The 20,824-nt window shown below is 41.1% G+C and overlaps 1 protein-coding gene across 1 annotated transcript; it reads left to right on the forward strand.

The window, feature by feature from the left end:
• Positions 1–9,883: 9,883 nt before the first annotated feature.
• Positions 9,884–13,869, forward strand: mettl21e (methyltransferase like 21e). Its single transcript, XM_052026572.1, has 3 exons — positions 9,884–10,009; positions 11,295–11,406; positions 13,451–13,869. The coding sequence occupies exons 1-3, from the start codon at positions 9,887–9,889 to the stop codon at positions 13,867–13,869; spliced, it is 654 nt and encodes a 217-aa protein (XP_051882532.1). The 5' UTR covers positions 9,884–9,886.
• The last annotated feature ends 6,955 nt before the right edge of the window (positions 13,870–20,824 follow it).

Genomic DNA, 20,824 nt, shown 5'->3' on the forward strand with positions numbered 1-20,824 from the left:
ATTCCCAAATAGGATGGTGTGTAACTTGGAGGGGAACCTGTAGGTGGTGTTCGCATGCAGCTGCTGCCCTTGTACTTCTTGGTGGGAGAGGTTGTAGGTTTGGGAGGTGCTGTAACCTGGATGAGAAGCTATGTTGCATTTCATAGAGGGTGCACACTGCAGCCACTATGTGCCATTGTTTAGGGTGGGGGATGGAGTGCCAGTCAAGTGGGCTGCTTTGCCCTAGATGTCAAGCTTCTCGAGAATTGTTTGAGCTGCACTCATCCAGACAAGTGAGAAGTGTTCCATCGTATTCCTGCTTGTTCCTTGCGGATGGTGAAAAAGCCTTGGACTGTCAGGGGGCAAGAGTCACTTGCAGCATAATACCCAGCCTCTGGCCTCGCTTGAAACCATACTATTTATGTGTGGCTTTTCCAGTTGAGCTTCCAGTCAATGGTAACCTCCAGGACATTGATAGTGGGATCTTGATGATGGCAAGGACTTTGAATATCAAGGGGGTAGATTTTCTCTGTGCTTGGCACTTCTCCACATGAATGTTGCTCATCACTTATCAAACTGTCTCTAAACGTTGTCTAGCCTTTCCATGTGTAGAACTGGGCTGCTTTATTTGCTGAAGAGTTGCAAAGTTTAAACATTGAATAAAATGATTCTTTTTTTACAATTCCATGCCCTTTCTGATAACCCTGAACCCAGTTGCCCTCTCTCACTTCCCAGTATTCCCCAAAAATAGGGTAATCCCATTTTGAGAACTTGGATACTGGATGGTAGGAAAGTTGATTTAAATGCAGGGAGGCTCTTGTCTTGTGCTCGGGTCTCATCCAATATATGTATTTCTATTAAACATTAGAATGTCTACTTGCCCTTGAAATGAAGTTTTTTTAAAGATTCAATACTGATACCTGAAAAAAGTCACAGAAAGAGGCAGGGTGCTGTGTAGGGACGAGGAGGAGCAGATTTAAGGAGCATAACCTCTGTCTTGCTCAGGGAGTTTGAGTTTTTATGTTAAGTGGAAGGCCTATTGCAATGTGCTAGTGCAAACATTTATTAATTTTGTACTGCTTTGTGAACATACATCGAATCAGTTTTACCAAATGCCTCTCATTGTCCTCTGCATTTGGTTCAGTGGGTTTGGACAGGTTGCAGCTGTGTTGTTTTAAGCACAGTGGTCTGGTCCAGGCTGCAGGACAGTTTCACTATAGCTAATCCATACCTTGCGTCTCAGAATAAAAAGGATAGGATAATAGAAATCAAGTTTGGACAAAGGTAGAATGCAATCAATGATGAACAAAAAACTGCAGATGCTGGAAATCTAAAATAAAAACACAAAATGCTGGGAAGACTCAGTAGGTCAGGCTGCATCTGTGGGAAGAGAAACAGAGCTAATATTTCAGGTTGAAGCTCCTTCACTTGCACTTCTTTCAATCTTGTGTATGTATTTGGAGTTGATAACATGGTCTCCTCTATATTGGAGAAGCCAAATGCAGATTGGGTGATTGCTTTGAAGAACCCCTTCCCTGAGCTTCCTTTGGCCTGCCATTTTAATTCTCCATCCCACTCCCACTCTGACCTATCAGTCTGTGGCCTCCAGTACTGTTACAATACTGGCCAGCCCAAGCTTGACGAGCAACATCTCATCTTCCGTCTGGGAACTTTGCTGTGATATTGGCTCAGCTTGTTTATTGGTTTTTCCCCTTATCTTTCTTTTTTCCTTCTAGGAGTGGAGGACATGCCCAGCCTGACCTGCGAAGCATGTCTTGCTGCTCTGTATTATTTATGTTCTTTTGTCACTCTCTAACTGCTCACATTCACTCATTGACCAGAGGCTCTTGTTTGTCCCCATGGTCACCCCAGTTTTACCCTTTCAGAGACATGACCCCTCCCTCACCTTCCCTGCAGCTTAACAAGCTTCTTGTGTCTAATTCCCAGTTCTGACAAAGGGTCTTCAACCTGATGGGCTGAATGGCCTAATTCTGTGCTGTAAACAGTCTATAATTCTCTGATAGCGAGGATGTGCTGCTGAAGAAAGTACATGATATGAAACTAGGTGCCCTCAATTCTCAGTGCCTCATTCTACACTGAAGAAAATTGGTTAGTATAGGAGACTGGGCTGGTACCAGTGCAAGACCCACTAAAGCTCAGCATGGCTCTTAATCACAGCCATTTCTTTGAACAGAGGACAAGTCCGCTTGCATTGGCCAGTAAAAGATCCACCATGTCTGAACAACCCACCAATGCCTCCGTCTATTCCTTTTGCCTTGTTCAACCTCAGTGGTTTCTCTTTCCCTTCTAGTCTTCAATAAGATGTTGAGCAAAACTCATTTCCACAGCCACAGCTATTTCTTTCGCATATGTCTCAGGCTCCAACTGATCCCACATGGATTTTTAATCAAAGTCCAACCCTTCATAATTCAGACCCACCCACAATTACAGGTATGATCAGGTTCTGATGAAGGAACTTCAACCTGAAATGTTAACTGTTTCTCTTTCCACAGATGCTGCTTGACCTGCTGTGCATATCCTGCATTTTCTGTTTTTATTTAGTTCGCAACCAGATTTCATTAGAAGTGACTGATTCAATGACTCAGCAGATATGAATCAGTAGATATGGATTTCAAACTACTACTGGGATGAGTATTGGAACATAAAGTGTTTATTGCTACTCAAGGATTTCAAAAATTTCATCGAGTTACCTACTGAAAATAGCACACTTCCCAGCTGAACTGGCGAGCTCTATTGTAATTATACTGATTTATGTGACATTTCTATTGTTGAAAGTGCTGACGCATTCTTGCTACAATTGGAATCCTAGAATGACACAGAACAGAAGGCCTTTCAGCCTAACACATTTTGGTAGGACTATCCGATTACTCCCATTCACCTGCTTTTTCCCCATAACCCCTTAAACGTTTTCTTTTCCAAGTATTTACCCAGTTCCCTTTTGAACTATTGAACCTTCTTCCACCATCCTACAATGAGAGTCACTAGGTGAAACTGACTCAATGTATGTTCACATTCCAGAACAGATCACAACATATGGCTTTGTAGGAGTGTGCTGGATAGAGCAGATGGAGTGGGGGAGAGGAGAGGTAAAAAATTCTTCTCAACTCCTTTCTGATTCTTTTACGTGTTGCTTTTAATCTCTGCCCTTTGGTTACCCCTCTTCTCCCAATGCAAACAGCCTACCACAGAATCATCAACATGTTATGATATATAAGGGGGGCGTCTGGCCCAGTGTGTCTGCTGGTCAATAAAAAAAAAAAGCTGCTCAACTGCCAGCTTCCAGCACTGGGGTTGCAGTTCTTCAAGAACATACTAAATTTCTTCTCACTGTCTTTCAAAACACTTAAGCTCCGCATCTCCTCCAAAAAGAAACCCTCCAGCTCCTCCAATCATTGCATTGAATTGAAAGCTCTCTCAACCTTCAGTGGTACCTTGGTGTCCCCCCGGCGGGGCAGCACAGTAGTGTAGCGGTTAGCGCGACGCTATTACAGCGCCAGCGATCGAGGTTCGATTCCCGTCGCTGTCTGTAAGGAGCTTGTACGTTCTCTCGTGTCTGCGTTTCCTCCGGGTGCTCCGGTTTCCTCCCACATTCCAAAGACGTACAGGTAGGTTAATTTGGGTTTAAAATGGGCGGCGCGGACTTGTTGGCCCAGAAGGGTCTGTTACCACACTATAAATAAAATTTTTTTAAAAATTTAAAACCTGGTACCATCTTTGCTGCATCCTCTGCCAGAACTGAACATTACACTCCAGCTATGGCTTAATAAGTGATTTATAAAGGTTTAACATAACTTCTTTGTTTTTGTACTCTGTGTATCCCTAAAAAAAACCAATGATATCATGCACATTTGAAACAGATTTTTCCACTTGTCCTACCACTTTCAAAGATTTATGTACACAAACTTTCAGCTCCACAATTACGCACTGCTGTAAAATTGTCCCATGTAGTTTATATTGTCACATGCATCATGATTTATTTTTGTTATTGATTACCCAAATCATGCTGGATATTTTAAAACCTTGCAGTACATTGCAATGGAAAATGGCCATTTTTACAGTTTAAGGAATAACCTAAAACAATAACTGCAACTGAAAATCTGACTGATTAATCCAATAAATTGATCTGAGTTTTTGTTGAACTGTGTGGTTATCCCAAGTGAAATCTGATCATTTCTAAGAGCTTCCACAGCCATTTTTAGTGTGGACGTTTCATAACATTGGATTGAGTGACCTTGTCAGCTTACAGCTGCTGCAATTTGTTTTCTGCCCCACTGAAGTTGTTGGCAAATATTGTACCTTTGAAGCAAACTCTGAATCTTCTGATATTTTTAAGTTACGTGAGGAAGACACAGGGAGGACCTCTGTGCTGCAGGAAAAGAGCTCATGGTTTAGGTATGTTAATAACATGTCTAGAACAACCAAAGTATTGAGTTAGCACAGAATGTGAATCTGAGTGCTATACATAGACTGAGGGTTGTACATTGAATTTTCCAGGGAAATAAGTAATTACCAAACACTTAATCACTGGTAGGCTATGTTTATATGAAAAAGACAAAATACATATTAGTGGTTTCAACATCTTAATTTGCTGACAGAAAAATAATTAAAGTTTGCTGATACAGACTCAGAAGGCCAGTTACTCATTTCCGTGTAGTTTTCAGGCAGTCCCTCAGTGACTCCAGCTCTGTGAGCTGTGAGGTGATGAATGAGTTCAGTGCTCATTCTGCAGACTCTGCCACAGAGGGTGGGAGCTGCTTGTCAAGGTAGGAGGGTGAGTTATTTGAGAGGTTCAGTACTGTCAGGTGAAAGGATGATTTGAACTTGTGGTACAAGCACATAGTGCAACATCTACAAGATATCAAAATTTGATCCATTGACCATTACCACTATATGATAGAATTTGATCAATTACATAATTTTGATGACACAGATTGTCATTAGATTGATTCTAGTCGGTTGGATAATTAACTGCCAACATAAATAGGAATACAAGTAGTAAAATATGAGTACATGGTGGAATGGGGCCCATTAAGAACACAAATGAGCATTTTCACATGGAAGCTGAGGGCAGTGTCAAGGCACTAAGTGAGAACTTTGCATCTCTCTTCACCAGGGAAGAGGATGTTTCTAAGGTAATGGTGGAGGTGGAGATAGTTGTGATACCGGATACACTAAAAATTGAAAAGATGAAGGTATTAGAGAAGTCGGTTGAACTTAAAGTAGGTAAGTCACCAGCATTGTATGGAATGCATCCGAGAATTTTGAGGGACATACACGAGGAAATCACAGGGACATTGACCATAATCTTTCAATGTTCTTTGCATACGGGGCGGTGCCAGAGGACTGGAGAGTGATGAATGTTACTCCCATGTTCAACAAAGAGGTTAAGGACAGGCCCAGCAATTACATCCCAGGCAGTTTAGCCTCAGTGATGGGGAAAACCTTTAGAAACAGTGATCCCGGACAGGATTAACAATCATCTGGAGGAAAATGGAGTAATTAAGGCAAGCAGGCACAGAATTGTTTGGGACAAATGGTGCTTAACCATTTTGATAGAATTTTTTGATGAAATAATATAGAGTTGATCAGGGTAATTCAATGTGTTGGGCATGGATTTCCAAAAGATTTTTGATCAATGCCACATTGGAATTTGAATTGGTTTATTATTGTCACTTGTACCGAGGTACAGTGAAAAACTTGTATTGCATACCATTCATACAGATCTATTCATTACATAGTGTATTGAGGTAGTACGAGGTAAAACAATACAGAATGCAGAGTAAAGGGTCACAGCTACAGAGAAAGTGCAGTGGAGGTAGACAATAAGGTGCAAGGTAGATTGTGAGCTCAAGAGTCCACATGACAAGCTTATGAGCAAAAGTGTGATAAAAGGGACATTGACAGTGAGGATATCAAGTTGGCTAAGTAACAGAAAGCAGAGGGTTAAGATGAGAGATGTTTCTTGAACTGGAGGAAGGTATATAGTGGCATTCGCTAGAACTAATGTTGGGGACATTTTTTTTAATCTATATTAATGCCTAGACATGGGGGTACAAGCTACAACTTCAAAAATTTGTAGATGACACAAAATTTGGCAGGATTGTAACCTGTGAAGAGGATGGTGATAGATTGTACCGGGATTTAAACAGGCTGGTAAAATGGCCAGACACGTGGCAGGTGATGTTTAATGCAGAGAAATGCAAGGTGCTGCATCTTGATAGGAGGAGTGAGGTCAGATAATACTAGAACAAAGGACCTGGGGGTATTGGTGCGTAGGTCATTGAAACTGGCTGGGCAAATTGAGAAAGTGGTTAAAAGGCAAACACATTTCTGAGCTTTGTCAATAGGGGCACCGAATATAAAAGCAAGAAGTTCATTCTAAACCTGTATAACACCCTGGTCCACCCTCAAATGTAGTACTGTGTTTAATCCTGGGTGTGAAGAAAGGGTCCAGTAAAGTTTTATGGGAATGGTTCCTGGAATAGGGCACTACAGTAGTAAAGATAGATTGGAAAGGTCAGGATGATGTATTAGAAGAAGGGAAGCATGAGGAGAGCTTTAATGTACAGTATATGTATTTAAAGTGATAGGTGGTTTGGACAAAGTGGATAATGGTAAGTTATCCCCATTGTTGGTAGGGTCAAGGACTAGAGGTCACAGGCACAAAATGAATGTGATTGAGAATTAAGAGTGGCATGAGGTAAGCAATTTTTAACCCAGTGTATGGTTGGAATTTAAAATGCATTTGCCTGTGGAGATAGGTTCCACTGTGGCATTCAAGAGGGAACTGGATAAACAGAGAGTAACCTTGATATAACATGCCTCATTATAACGTGTTTTCAGATATATCACGGGTATTATAATGTTCTCCAAGATGGAAATTAGACTGTTCAACTTGTAATGGCTTAGCTTATAACTAGGGTGTTATTCCCCCAACACCTGTGTTACATTGAGGTTGCAATGTATGTGGTCAGGAAAATTTTGCACACCATGGAGAAGAGGCAGGGGTGGTGGGTGGGTGGGAGGGTTGTTCTGCTACCAACACTGGTAGCCTTTGTGTCCCCACTTACCACCCTCCACAGCTGTCTCCACCTTCACCGTCCCCCAATCTGGCTCTATCTGTTTTTTCCCTCTGTATCTGCTTCCACCTTTTAGCCACCAGGCTCCATCAACCTGTCACCCTTCAGCTACCTCCTCGGTCCAACTATCAGCTACTAGCCAGTCTCACCCCTCCCCCTTTCCTCTTTATACCAGCTTTCTTCCCTCTCCACTTTCAGTCCTGATGCTGGGTCTCGACCCAAAATGTTGACAATTCCTTTCCTCCCCCACAGATGCTGCTTGACCCACTGAGTACCTCCAGCTGTTTGTTTTTTTTGCTCCAAATTCCAGTATCTGCAGTCTCTTGTGTCACCATGGAATGTTTTCTGTAGGTCACACATTTTTGCAGTAGCAAACTTTACTTAAGATTAAATTACTTTTGAGTCCAACAGCTGAATTAGTGTCAGTAATTTTCCTCAGTGCCTTCACATAGCAGCAGGGTTGGATTTCAGACAGGCTGTTGCATGAAAGTCAAACAATTCCCTCTTAGGAATTTGGTATCGTGGTCAAGTGTAGCTCTTACCAGCTTTCTCTAACTGCCCTGAATGAGCTGTGTCAATTCAACCTCCCATGCCTCACCAAGTTTCACCCATGCCCACCATTCCCCTACAACCATGCTTCAACCTTTCCAATCATGTTCCACTTTTGTCAAGCACCCAGTCGATTAAGCTACAAAAGATGTAACCCTAAACATGGTGCTTCATCCTGCTCAATTGGTCTGCTGCCTTTGACACAATTGACCAACCGTATCATTCACCAGCAAGACTTCACCTCCTTTGCAAGGCCATTGTTACCTTTATTGCGTTAAAGCAAGTACCTTATTCAAAACATAATTAAAGATAATTTGGCGACACACGAGACTGCAGATGCTGGAAGCTGAAGCAAAAAAACTGCTGGAGGAACTCAGCGGGTCAGGCGGCATCAGCAAGTGGACAGTCGACGTTTTGGATCAAGGCCCTTCATCTGAACTGAAAGGTAGAGGGAGATAACCAGTATTAAGGGGTGAGGGGGAGAGGTGGAGCAAGATAGGTGGATCCTGGTGAGTAGGGGTGATTGGCAGGTGGTGTCAGGTGGAGGAGGGAAAGGTGGAAATAGCAACAGAGGCTGGGAGGTGATAGGTGGAGGCAACAAAGGGCTGCAGCTGATGGAATCTGATAGGAAAGGAACATGAAGCATGGAATCAAGTAAAGGAGGTTGGGTGGGCAGTTGGGAATAGTGGGCAGAGTATGTGGATGATGGGCGGATAGAGTAGGCGGAGTGAGGAGAAGGAGATTTGCTGATAGGTGGCTAGAGAGGTGGGGTGGCAGAGGAGGACTTGGATAGATCAAGAGGAGAAAGAAAGGGGGAGCAAGTTACCTGAAGTTGGAGAATTGAATGTTCATGCCATCAGGTTATAGACTAAACAGGTGGAATACAAGGTGCTGTTCCTCCAGTTTGTTTTTGGCCTCACTCTTGCAGTGGAGGAGGCTGAAGACAGACAGTTTAGTGTGGGAATGGGCAGGGGAACTAAAATGGCTTGCAACTGATATAATTGCATCCACTGGATAGGGAAATGAGGCCTCAACTGACAGGCCAGATTTTGCTGGAGGTTGACAACTCATGGCTTGCCTTGTCAGTGAGATGTGTTTAACAAATATTGTATCAGTTAATTACTGGACTTAACTTTCTGCAGTGAACTTAACAGGGAAGCAATGCAACAACCTCACAGCAAGGTGAAATATGAGAGCCTGTCTTTGGGAAACTAGGCAGATTGTCCAGTATTAACTGGGAATTCATAATTCATGGAGTTGTCATTCCTTGCAACAAGTAACTGGCATTAATATTAGTACACTCTACACCACACTGTTCTTCTTGCTAAATCTGTACTAAGGTCTTAAGAGAAAAATGACATTTTACAAATTTATCTTTGGGAAAATTCTAACCACCTACTGAGAAATGTACACATTTACTCATCTTGCATTTCTATGTATTTAATATTATATGACAATTTCACCTAGGTGTTCAAATTTTCATTTTTTATATATAGAAATTTAGAACTCGTGGCAATGAACAAATCAGAAAAGACAAGCATTAAGGAAGGTATGATTATCGAAAGGTGTGGGGTTTAAAGTGAAAGGTAATGTCAAGATCTCTAGTTCTTTGTTTACTGATGACAATCTCTGAATTAAAGATGTCATTACGGAATAGCCTGAGTTATAAATGTAGTGGGTCATCCACTTAGTCATAACGGTCTTATGTTTGGAGTGTTGTTTCACTACTAATTTTATACTCTGAAACTATTCTTTGTTCTATATTAAGACACAAGGTATTTTTTTAGGAAGAAATACTTCAAAGATGGTCTTTCTGAGATAAAACAAGGAAGAAATGATTACCTTGGATGTTTGAATGTATGTCTTTTATCATCAATAGTTTAGTTTGTACATAGATATTTAAATGTTACCTTCCTGTTCAGTTCTGGATGCTATTTTAGTTTCTGCATTGTTTGGCTTGATATTATATGCAAAGCAGAAGGATGATAGTGGGAAGCAAATGTGACAAAAATAAGCCTTTGATAAATGGCTTTTATAAGTGGATATGCAAAATTAAACAAAACAAAATTATCAATTTTTAAAAAAATTATAGTGGGTTTTTCACAGGTGTTCAAAAGCCCCTAATGTCTCCTGGTGTGACAGGTGGATGAGAATGAAATAACAGCTACAATCCAGAGCATGGCTGTTACCTGTGTAAAGTTTAAAATCTTTCTTTTTCTTCAGAAAAGCCTGAAGATGAAGGTACATCATCAGAAATCATGAAAAGACGATTTGTGCCAAATGTTTTCAAAAGCACATCTTGGGAGAGCTTTCAATTTGCTGGATGTGAAATCAAAATTACAGAGACCACCGACTGCTATGGCGCATATGTGTGGCCTTCGGTAGGCATATTTTCAGTTGCAAAACCAGTATCGCTTTAAATTATTTTGCTGATATCGGTGGCCAAATATACAATTTTTGTCTGTTATTTTAATGTTTTATGTATCTGATAAATCAGTGAACAGAAAAACAATAGACACAACATAGAACATAGAACAGTACAGCACAGAAATAAACCATTCAGCCCACAATGTCTCATGATGCCACTCCAAACTAATCCCATCTGTCTACACATGGTCTACATCCCTCTAATCCCTGCCTGTTCATGTGCCTTTCTAAATGCCTCTTAAATATTGCTATCATATCTGCTTCCACCACTTCCCCGGCAGAGACTTCCAGGCACCTACCATTGTCTGTGTAAAGAAAACTCGCCTTGTACTTCTCATTTCAACTTTCCCCCGCTCACCTTAAACCTATCCCCTCTAGTATTTGACGTTTCAACCCTGGGGAAAAAGACTGACTATCTACTCTGTCTATGCCTCTCATAATTTTATATCGTTCTATTGGGTCGCCTCAGTCTCTGATATTCCAGAGAAAACCATCCAAGTTTATCCAACCTCTCCTTATATGTAATGCTCTCTAATCTAGACCACATCCTGGTGAACTTCTTCTACACCTCCTCCAAAGCCTCCACATCCTTCCTGTAATGTGGCAACCAGAACTGCACACAATACTTCAAATGTGGCCGAACCAAAGTTTTTTTTATACAACCACAACACGACTTCTCAACTTTAATACTCAACACCCAACCAAAGAAGACAATTATGCCATACGCTTTCTTTACCACCGTTTCTACTTGTGTTGCCACTTTCAAGGACTTATGGACTTGCACCCCAAGATCACTCTGTACATCAATGCTCCTAGGGGTGCTGCCATTTACTATATACTTTCCTCTTACATTTGACCTTAAGTGCACCACCTTACATTTGTCCAGATTAACTCCGTCATGCTATTTCTCTGCCCACATTTTCAATTGGTCTATATCCTGCTGTATCCTTTGACAACCTTCCTCACTATCCACAACTCTGCCAATTTTTGTGTCATCTGCAGGTTACTAATCAGCCCACCTACAGTTTTGTCTAAGTCATTTATATATAATATTAAGCACTTGTTAAACAAATGTTGTTCACAGGAGTCAGCAAAACCCATTTCAGAGCTAACATTTTCTCAATTGTTTCTGGACCTTTAACTTTTAAAATCGTTTGAAATAATCACTGCCAGCCTTGGAAAAAGATATGTTAACCTGCACCAAAGAAGCTAACATGCTTTGTCTGATGAATCACACAGGCCATGGTGTTGTGCTATTACCTGGAACACTGCCAACGAGAGATAATTGATAAAAATGTAATTGAAATAGGATCAGGAACAGGACTGGTATCAATTGTTGCTTCTATACTTGGTAAGTAAAAGCCAATTTTTCAAGGTAAAAGTTCTTATGGTGGAGAATCAGTTTGGCAAGGAAATCTAAAATGATTAAAGAAGGTAATATTATTATATGGAAGGGTTTGAAGGTGTAAGTGAAGGAGAAAAGTAAAATGGTTTAGAGGTAACTATCTTCACTTTCTCTCAAGAGATGTGAAGTAAGTGGCAGGATTGGATTTATTATCCATCCCTCACTGGCCTGAGAAGACAACCACAGTCCTTTCTGAAATAATATAACCTCACCACAAAGGTTAGCCAGGGTCTTTGCATGCATCTTTTTGGGACATAGACTTCATTGGCTTGTATTCTCAAGCCATTGTTGCCCTGAGAACAGTCACAGTCACTTTGTCTAATGTCAGAACACAAATTGCCACATCTTCTGAATTCAGTTTTACAACTTGTCGTATTGATAGTTGAACCAACTATTTCTTTGTTGCTGTGCAGTACTATGATGGCTATAAAGCTTCTGCATACTTACTGGAGACAAAGATTTTGACCCATCATGAATGAGGGAATTGTAGTCGTATTCTGAACCAGAATTGTGTGATATTTGAAGAAGGGATGGAGATGATGGCATTCCCATAGTATTGCTGCTGTTGTTCTTCTCAGTGGAGACTGAGGGATATGTTGCTAAAGCATGTTTAGTGCTTCAGACAGATACTGAGCTCAGTGAAGGGGGTGCCAATCAAATATATTCTGGTGACGTGTTACAGATGGGAAGACCATAATGGCTGAAGGATATTCCTATAACAGTGAATGCAGCAAACACACAATAAGCTAAAGTTTGTGGAATAAGGGACAGAAGCTGGGATACATAGAACATGGAACATAGAACAGTACAGCACAGGAACTGGCCCTTTGGCCCACGATGTTGTGCCAAACAAATTAAACTAGTAATTAAACAGCTAACTAAACTAGTCCCTTCTGCCTACCCAAGATCCATATCTCTCCATACTCTACATATTCGTGCGCCTCTTAAACGCCTCTATTGAATTTGCCTCCACTACCACCCCTGGCAGCACATTCCAGACAACCAGCAGTCTCTGCATCAAAAAAAACTTGCCCCAGACATCTCCTTTAAACTTACCCCCCTCACCTTAAATGCATGCCCTCTAATATTAGACATTTTGATCCTGAGAAAAAGATACCAGCTGTCTACCCTATCTATGCCTCTCATAATCTTACAAACTTCTATCAGGTCTCCCCTCAGCCTCCGTCACTCCAGAGAAAGCAACCTAAGGGATGTGACACTAGAGAGTATACAAATGAAGTGACAAACAAGAACAAAACAAAAGAGAGTTTGCAAGGGTTCTGTTTACAGACGGGTATTAATACAAATGAAAAAGGAATTTTCAACAAGGTACTTCCAGCCTGGTAGAGCTTGTAAAGAACGTGGAACAGAGCACCTCAAACAACATTGTTCTGTATGTTGTGTTTACAGAAGTAAAGTGAACAAATGTAACTTATTTTGCAGCAAACTCGTGTTGAAATTGTGTTGAGAGTTCTATAACAGCTGAGTTAACCTACTGTTGATATTATTGTATTATGTAAATCCAGTTCTGTTGTATTTACTTGGGAAAACAGCACCCAGTGGCACTAATATCTTGATTGATAAATCCCTTGTTAAACAAGTTAAGTACTCTTTATGTATAGAAGCACTTAATGATATTATAGTTTAAGAAAATGGAGGAAGTTTAACAAATGTGCAAATAATGGGTAGCTTTAATAGCATTAGTACACACCAGTTTTGTTTGTTAAAATTTGAGCCTAAAGCATAGAGACCATGTCTACAATTTCCCAGGAAGATCTATGTGACTGATGCTCCCCCTGAATATGCTGATGGGTAAATGGCCCCATTCAAAACGTATAATATTGGCAAAAGGTGAATTTTAATATCAGCAATGTGCCTCCATGCATAATATTAATAACAAACTTTACAAATTGTACTCAATAGATCCTTTCACTTTATTATTGATCTTGCTATTTGCTGCTTGCTATATGTTCTTTCTTGACCTTTCCAGGCTCCAATGTGACAGCAACAGACCTGCCTCATTTACTGGACAACTTAAAATACAATATATCTCAAAATACAAAATCGAGAAGCAAATATCTGCCACAGGTCAGAGAACTTAAATGGGGAATTGATTTGGACAAAACTTTCCCCAGAAGTATGTATCATTATGATTATGTAATGGCAGCTGATGTTGTATACAGTCACCCATACCTGAATGAACTTTTAATGACTTTTGATCATTTATGTCAGGATGACACCATCATTTTGTGGACAATGAAATTTAGGCTTGATGAGGACAATACCTTTGTGCAAAGATTTCAACATATATTTGACACAGTAATTATATATGATCTCCCAAGTTTACAGATAAAACTGTATAAAGCAACACGAAAAAAGCAGGGATTGGAAAGGAAACATGAGAGCTAACTGCTCATACCTCCAAAGCAATAGTTATCCTTATGGTGTAAGGTTAAATTTAACTCCCTGAAATCAAACTTACAAAACGATACGTGATTTGCTTCCAGCAAAGTTTGCACAGTTAGTCTTGCCAAGTGTTTCCCAGCTAAGAAGCCTTCTAGGGTAAGTGTAGCTATGAGCAAACACATCTAAAGGTCTAATATTTAAAAAGAAGTCTGTAGATAAGATTTCTGACATTAAGAGATTAATTTAGGATCAGAGTCTGTCAGTTGATATGTCTCTTGCATGGCTCACAATCGCAAAGTGCCTTTATTTATTATATTGCACTGTACTAACATTCACTACTCAATGCCTGAGCATTCAAGCATGGCAAGCAGGCAAGCAACTGTCCCACAACACTGACACATTTTGCTCTACTTCCTACAAAAGATAAATGTTAACCAACTGTCAACATTTCCTTTGAAGTTTACAACTCTGCACTCTACATTTCCTTTTAGATGTTTTCTAAATTATATATCTCTATTGTTTATGAAAGTAATCTTTTGCAAAATGAAGAAAAATAACAAAATTCTAAACAAAATAAGTTTTTTTCTGCAACTTTTAATTGCAAATAAGCTTCCTGCAGCACATTAACACCTAAATAATTTTTTTAGAAATTAACATTTAAATAGGATAATTGGTTGGTAAAAATAGCTTCATAATTAATCAGTCAAACATGCCTGCCATATGGAGCCTGAATGAAGCAATGGATAGTATAGGGTTTCAGTATCTTCTGCTGGAGAGAGTATTCAGCATCCTCTATAGGAAGATTACACCAGCAAATATGTTGGTATGTAGCAAAGGCCAGTCATACATTTCCATTTAATAATGAAGTAATTATTTCCAATATGAAATTGTTATTTATTGAATTATAAACATGCATGCAATATAATGTTTAAAGAATATTTACTTAAGTACTAATAAAGATTAATATTTTCTGTTTATATTTATAATCATAGTATTTATTTTTGCTGGGTTGTATTCTTAGTAATTGTGTTTCTTGTAAAGAAATTGTTTTACTTTACCTTTCTGTTGCGGTCTAAAAGAAGATTAATAATCATGAATGATTTGAAATTGTCTGCTAACCTCATGAATCCTTTGAACTCATCTAGATCAGCCACATAATTATTATCGCTACAGGAGCAGGTCAGAGGCTGGGTTACCTGTGGTGAGTGACCCAGAGGCTAACAATCCAAAGTCTTTCCACCATCTACGAGACACAAGTCAGAGGTGTGATGGAATACTCTCCACGTGGCTGGATGAGTGTAGCCCCAACAACTCTCAAGAAGCTCGACATAATGCAGGACAAAGACGTTCTTTTGATTGGTACCCCAGCAAATTCACACCCTCCTCCTTTAGCGCACAGAAGCTTCACTGTGTGCCATCTACAAAAGGCATTGCAATAACTCACTCTAGTTACTCCAACAGCCATCTCCCAAACCTGCAATCTTTTTCATTTAAGAAGAACAAGGCCACATGCGAACACCACCACCTGCAGGTTCCCCTCCAAGAGAGACAGCATCCTGATTTGGAAATATATTGGCAGTCCTTCAACGTTACTGGATCTAAATCCTGGAGCTCCCTCCTCATCATCACTGCGGGAACACTTCATAAGAACATAAGAAATAGGAGCAGGAGTAGGCCATCTGACCCATCGAACCTGCTCTGCCATTCAATAAGATCATGGCTGATCTGGCTGTAGACTTAGATCCACCTGCCTACCTTTTCCCCATAACCCTTAATTCCTCTACTCTGCAAAAATCTATCTAACTGTGTCTTAAATATATTTAATGAGGTAGCCTCTACTGCTTCCCTGGGCAGAGAATTCCACAGATTCACTACTCTCTGGGAAAGGCAGTTTCTCCTCATCATCGTCCTGTCTATTCTCCCGAATCTTGAGGCTATGTCCCCTAGTTCTAGTCTCACCTACCAGTGGAAACAACCTTCCTGCCTCTATCTTATTTGTCCCTTCCATAATTTTATGTTTCTATAAGATCCCTTCGCATTCTTCTGAATTCCAGCGAATATAGTCCCAGGTAACGCAATCTCTCCTCAGAGGCTAACCCCCTCATCTCTGGAATCAACCTGGTGAACCTCTTCTGCACCACCTCCAAAGCCAGTATATCCTTCCTCAAGTAAGGAGACCAGAACTACACACAGTACTCCAGGGGCAGCTTCACCAGTACCCTGTACAGTTAAAGCATAACCTCCCTGCACTTAAATTCAAGCCCTCTAGCAATGAAGGCCAAAATTCCATTTGCCTTCTTGATAACCTGTTGCACCTGCAAACCAACCTTTTGAGATTCATGCACAAGCACTCCCAAGTCCCTCTGCACAACAGCATGCTGCAATCTTTCACCATTTAAATAATAATCCGATCTTCTATTTTTCCTTCCAAAGTGGATGACCTCGCATTTACCAACATTGTACTCCATCTGCCAGACCCTTGCCCACTCACTTAACCTATCTATATCTCTCTGCAGACTCTCCGCATCTTCTGCACAATTTGCTTTTGCACTTAATTCAGTGTCATTAGCAAACTTAGATATACTACACTTGGTCCCCTCTTCCTAATCATTAATATGTATCGTGAACAGTTGGGCCCAGCACTGACCCCTGTGGTAGCCTGCTCACCACTGATTGATTGCCAACCAGAGAAACGCCCATTTATCCCAACTCTCTGCCTTCTATTAGTTAACCAATCCTCTATCCATGCCAATACCTTACCTCCAACTCTATGCATCCTTATCGTATAGATACGTCTTTTATGTGGCACCTTATCGAATGTCTTCTGGAAATCCAAGTATACAACATCCACCTGTTCCTCCTATCCACTGTACTCATTATATCCTCAAAGAACTACAATAAGTTTCTCAAACAGGACCTGCCCTTCCTGAATCCATGCTGCATATGCCTGATGGAACCACTTCTATCCAGATGTCTTGCTATTTCTTTCTTAATGATAGCTTCAAGCATTTTCCCAACAACAGATGTTAAGCTAACTGGCCTATAGTTACCTGCCTTTTGCCTACATCCTTTTTTAAACAGTGGTTTCACATTTGCTGCCTTCCAATCTGCTGGGACCTGCCCAGAGTCCAGGGAATTTTGGTAAATTATCACAAGTGCATCTACTATAACTTGCGCCATTTCTTTCAGTACCCTGGGATGCATCCCATCAGGACCAGGGGACTTGTCTACCTTTAGGCCCATTAGTTTGCTCATCACTACCTCCTTAAAGACAGCCATTGTATCAAGGTCCTCATCTCTCATTGCATTCATAACATCTCTATTTGGCATATTAGATGAGTCCTCCACCATGAAGACCAACACAAAATAGTCATTCAAGGGTTTGGCCATTTCCATGTTCCCCAATATTAATTCCCACTTCTCATCTTCCAAGGGACCTACGTTCACTTTAGTCACCCTTTTCCGCTTTATATAATTATAAAATCTTGTACTATATATTCTTATATTTTGTGCTAATTTACTTTCATAATCTATCTTCCTTTTCCTTATTGCTTGTTTAGTGGTTTTATGTTGCTTTTTAAAGTTTTCCAAATCTTCCAGTTTCCCACTAGTCTTAGCGACATTGTATGCATGAGCTTTTAGCCTGATGCCTTCTTTTATTTCCTTAGTTATCCAAGGCTGGCTCTCCCCACCCTTACTGTCCTTGCTTTTAACTGAAATATATTTTTGTTGAGCACTCTGAAAAATCTCTTTGAAAGTCTTCCACTGTTCCTCAACTGTCCCACCATATAGCCTGTGTTTCCAGTCTACGCTAGCCAACCCCTCCCTCGTCCCGTTGTAGTCTCCCTAGTAGGACTTCATCCTATTATTTTCCTATATCGTTGATATCTACATGCACTGACTGTTCACCTTCCCCTTCCAGAATGCCCTGCAGCCGCTCTGAGACATCCCTGACCCTTGCACTCGGGCGGCAACACACCAACCGGGAGTCCCGTTTATGGCCACAGAAGCTCCTGTCTACTCCCCTTACCGTGGAATCCCCTTCCACTACAGCTCTGCCGCTCTTTTTCCTGCCCTCCTGTACAGCAGAGCCACTCGTGGTGCCATGATCTTGGCTACTGCTGCCTTCCCCTGATGAGCCATCTCCCCCAACAGTACCCAATGCAGTATACCTGATTTGGAGGGAGATGACCATAGGGGAGTCCTGCACTACCTTCCTGCTACTGCTCTGCCTATTGGTCACCCATTCCCTATCTTTCCCTCGGCCTTCAAACTGCGGTGTGACCAACTCACTAAACATGTTATCCACGACATCCTCAGCATCGCAGATGCCCCAAAGTGAATCCATGTGCAGCTCCAGTGCCATCATGCAGTCTGTCAGGAGCTGCAACTGGACACACCTCCTGCACATGTAGTCATCAGGGACACCAGCAGCCTCCCTGAGTTCCCACGTTGTTCAGGAGGAGCATGACATGGGTCTGAGCTCACCTGTCATGACCTGAAAGCTTTGAGGGAAGTTAAAGAGACAAAAGAAGAATAAGATCCTACCCTCACCTTACCTTAGTGTTCTCGCCCTCCTCACTGAAGCCCGGTATTCACCAAAGTCCACACTTAGACAGCCAACAGCACCTTGACTAGACAGCAGCCGCTCTCAAAGTAGCCACTCCAAAATGGCCACTCCTCTTGATCCTAACTTCTAATTCCATCACAAGGACTGCAACAGTTCAAAAAAGCAGTTCACCATCACCCATTCAAGGGCAATTAGGGATGCCAGCAATACCCATATCTCCAAAATAATTAAATACATTTCACTTATGGGCAACACACTGGTGCAGCAGTTAAATGCTGCAGCCTCACAGGTCCAAAGACCCAGGTTCAAGTTGTCAGAGCGGAGTTTTCATGTTCTCTCTGTGACCATGTGGATTTCTTCCAGGTGCTCTGGTCTCCTTCCACATCCTGAAGATGTGCTGGTGTGTTAAATGGCTATTGTAAATGACCCCCTAATTGTAGAAAGGAGTCAAAGGAATCAAAGGCAAGTTAAAGTAAGTTGCAGGGTTGCAGGGAGGTAATATGGAGAATGGGACTGATGGGATATCTCTGCCGGGAGCTGACAGAGATATGATGGGCCAAATGCCGCCCTCCTGGGTAGTAAAAGTAAACAATTCTTTACTCATTCACACTTTTCAATTTATGAAGTTCTTCAGAAGCTTAAGAGTTTCAAATTGCTCCCCTTAAGCATCCTGGGCCAACTAGAGCAATACTCCTTTCTCATGGCTTGGTTCTGTAAATCCTCATTAATCTTGCAAACTTCACTCCAATATGACGTGGTTGAACAGAGAAATGTGATTGAGATGTTGTGGCTGACCAAAGCCCAATTCAAATTTCAAGTCTGCCTTTATCCCCTTTGATATGCAACCACTTTAAGTTTGTTTTTTCATATATAACCTTAGAATACAAGGCTAATTGTTTCCATGTCTATTGTTAAACATCCCTTTTGCTCTCACACACTTTATTTGTTCTATCTAACTACGTATTCCATATTTCTTTTGCGAAATCATATATTATGGTGTTGGAAGGGTGAGACTATTATGTGATGCAATGGAATAGAAACAATCCTTAAAACAAACAAGCAATTTAATACAAACATAAAATGGACAGATTAATTTTGATTCTGCAATAGAATAATTTGATGAAGTAATGGAGAGTTGATGAGAGTAGTGCAGTTGATGATATGCATATGTGCTTGCAAAAGGCATTTGACAATGCATCACATAGTTGGGATTAAAAGGGCTGTGGCAGCACAGATATAATTTGGCGAAGGGAAAGAAGGCAGAGTAGCAGTGAATGATTGTTTCTCACACTGGAGGGAATTACACAGTGGAAATCAGTAAAGTTGCTTTTGGGAACACTGCTACTCTTGAAACATGTGAACGGCCTGGACTTCAATATACAGGCCATGATGTCAAAGTTTGTACATTATATGATATTCAGAAGCATATAAGCAATCAAAAGGCTTATAGTAGACTTCAGCAGCACGTGGACTGGGCTGACACAAGGCAGGTGACGCAGACAAGAAACCTTTTGGTAGGAAGTTTCAGGAAAGATGATATAAAGCAAATGGTATTATTTCAAATGGGCACTGAACAGTTATCTATGCATGTTTATACAAAAACATTGAAGATAACAAAGCAAGTTCAGAAAGCTGTGAGCAAACATACAGAATCCTTGGTTTTACTGATGGAGCAATATTGGACAAACAGAAAGAGATTATAGAACCATAGAACAATACAGCACAATACAGGCCCTTCGGCCCACCATGTTGTGCCGACCTTCAAACCACTCCTAAGACTATCTAACCCCTTCCTCCCACATATCCCTCTATTCTAAATTCCTCCATATGCTTATCTAACAATCTCTTGAACTTGACCAATGTACCTGCCTCCACCACCACCCCAGGCAGCGCGTTCCATGCACCAACCACTCTCTGGGTAAAAAACCTTCCTCTGATATCTCTCCTGAACTTCCCACCCATTACTTTAAAGCCATGCCCTCTTGTATTGAGAATTGGTGCCTGGGAAAGAGGTGCTGGCCGTCTACTCTATCTATTCCTCTTAACACTTTGTACACCTCTATCATGTCTCCCCTCATCCTCCTTCTCTCCAATGAGTAAAGCCCTAGCTCCCTTAGTCTCTCCTCATAATCCATACTCCCCAAACCAGGCAGCATCCTGGTAAATCGCCTCTGCACCCTCTCCAACACTTCCACATCCTTCCTATAGAGGCGACCAGAACTGGACACAGTACTCTAAGTGTGGTCTAATCAGAGTTTTGTAGAGCTGCATCATTACCTTGCAGCTCTTAAACTCGATCCCACGACTTATGAAAGCTAACCTCCCATAAGCTTTCTTAACTACCCTACCCACCTGTGTGGAAACTTTCAGTGATCTTGTGGATGTGAA

The sequence above is a fragment of the Pristis pectinata genome, chromosome 11, assembly GCF_009764475.1.
Source record: "Pristis pectinata isolate sPriPec2 chromosome 11, sPriPec2.1.pri, whole genome shotgun sequence".
In the NCBI taxonomy this organism is placed as follows: Eukaryota; Metazoa; Chordata; class Chondrichthyes; order Rhinopristiformes; family Pristidae; genus Pristis; species Pristis pectinata.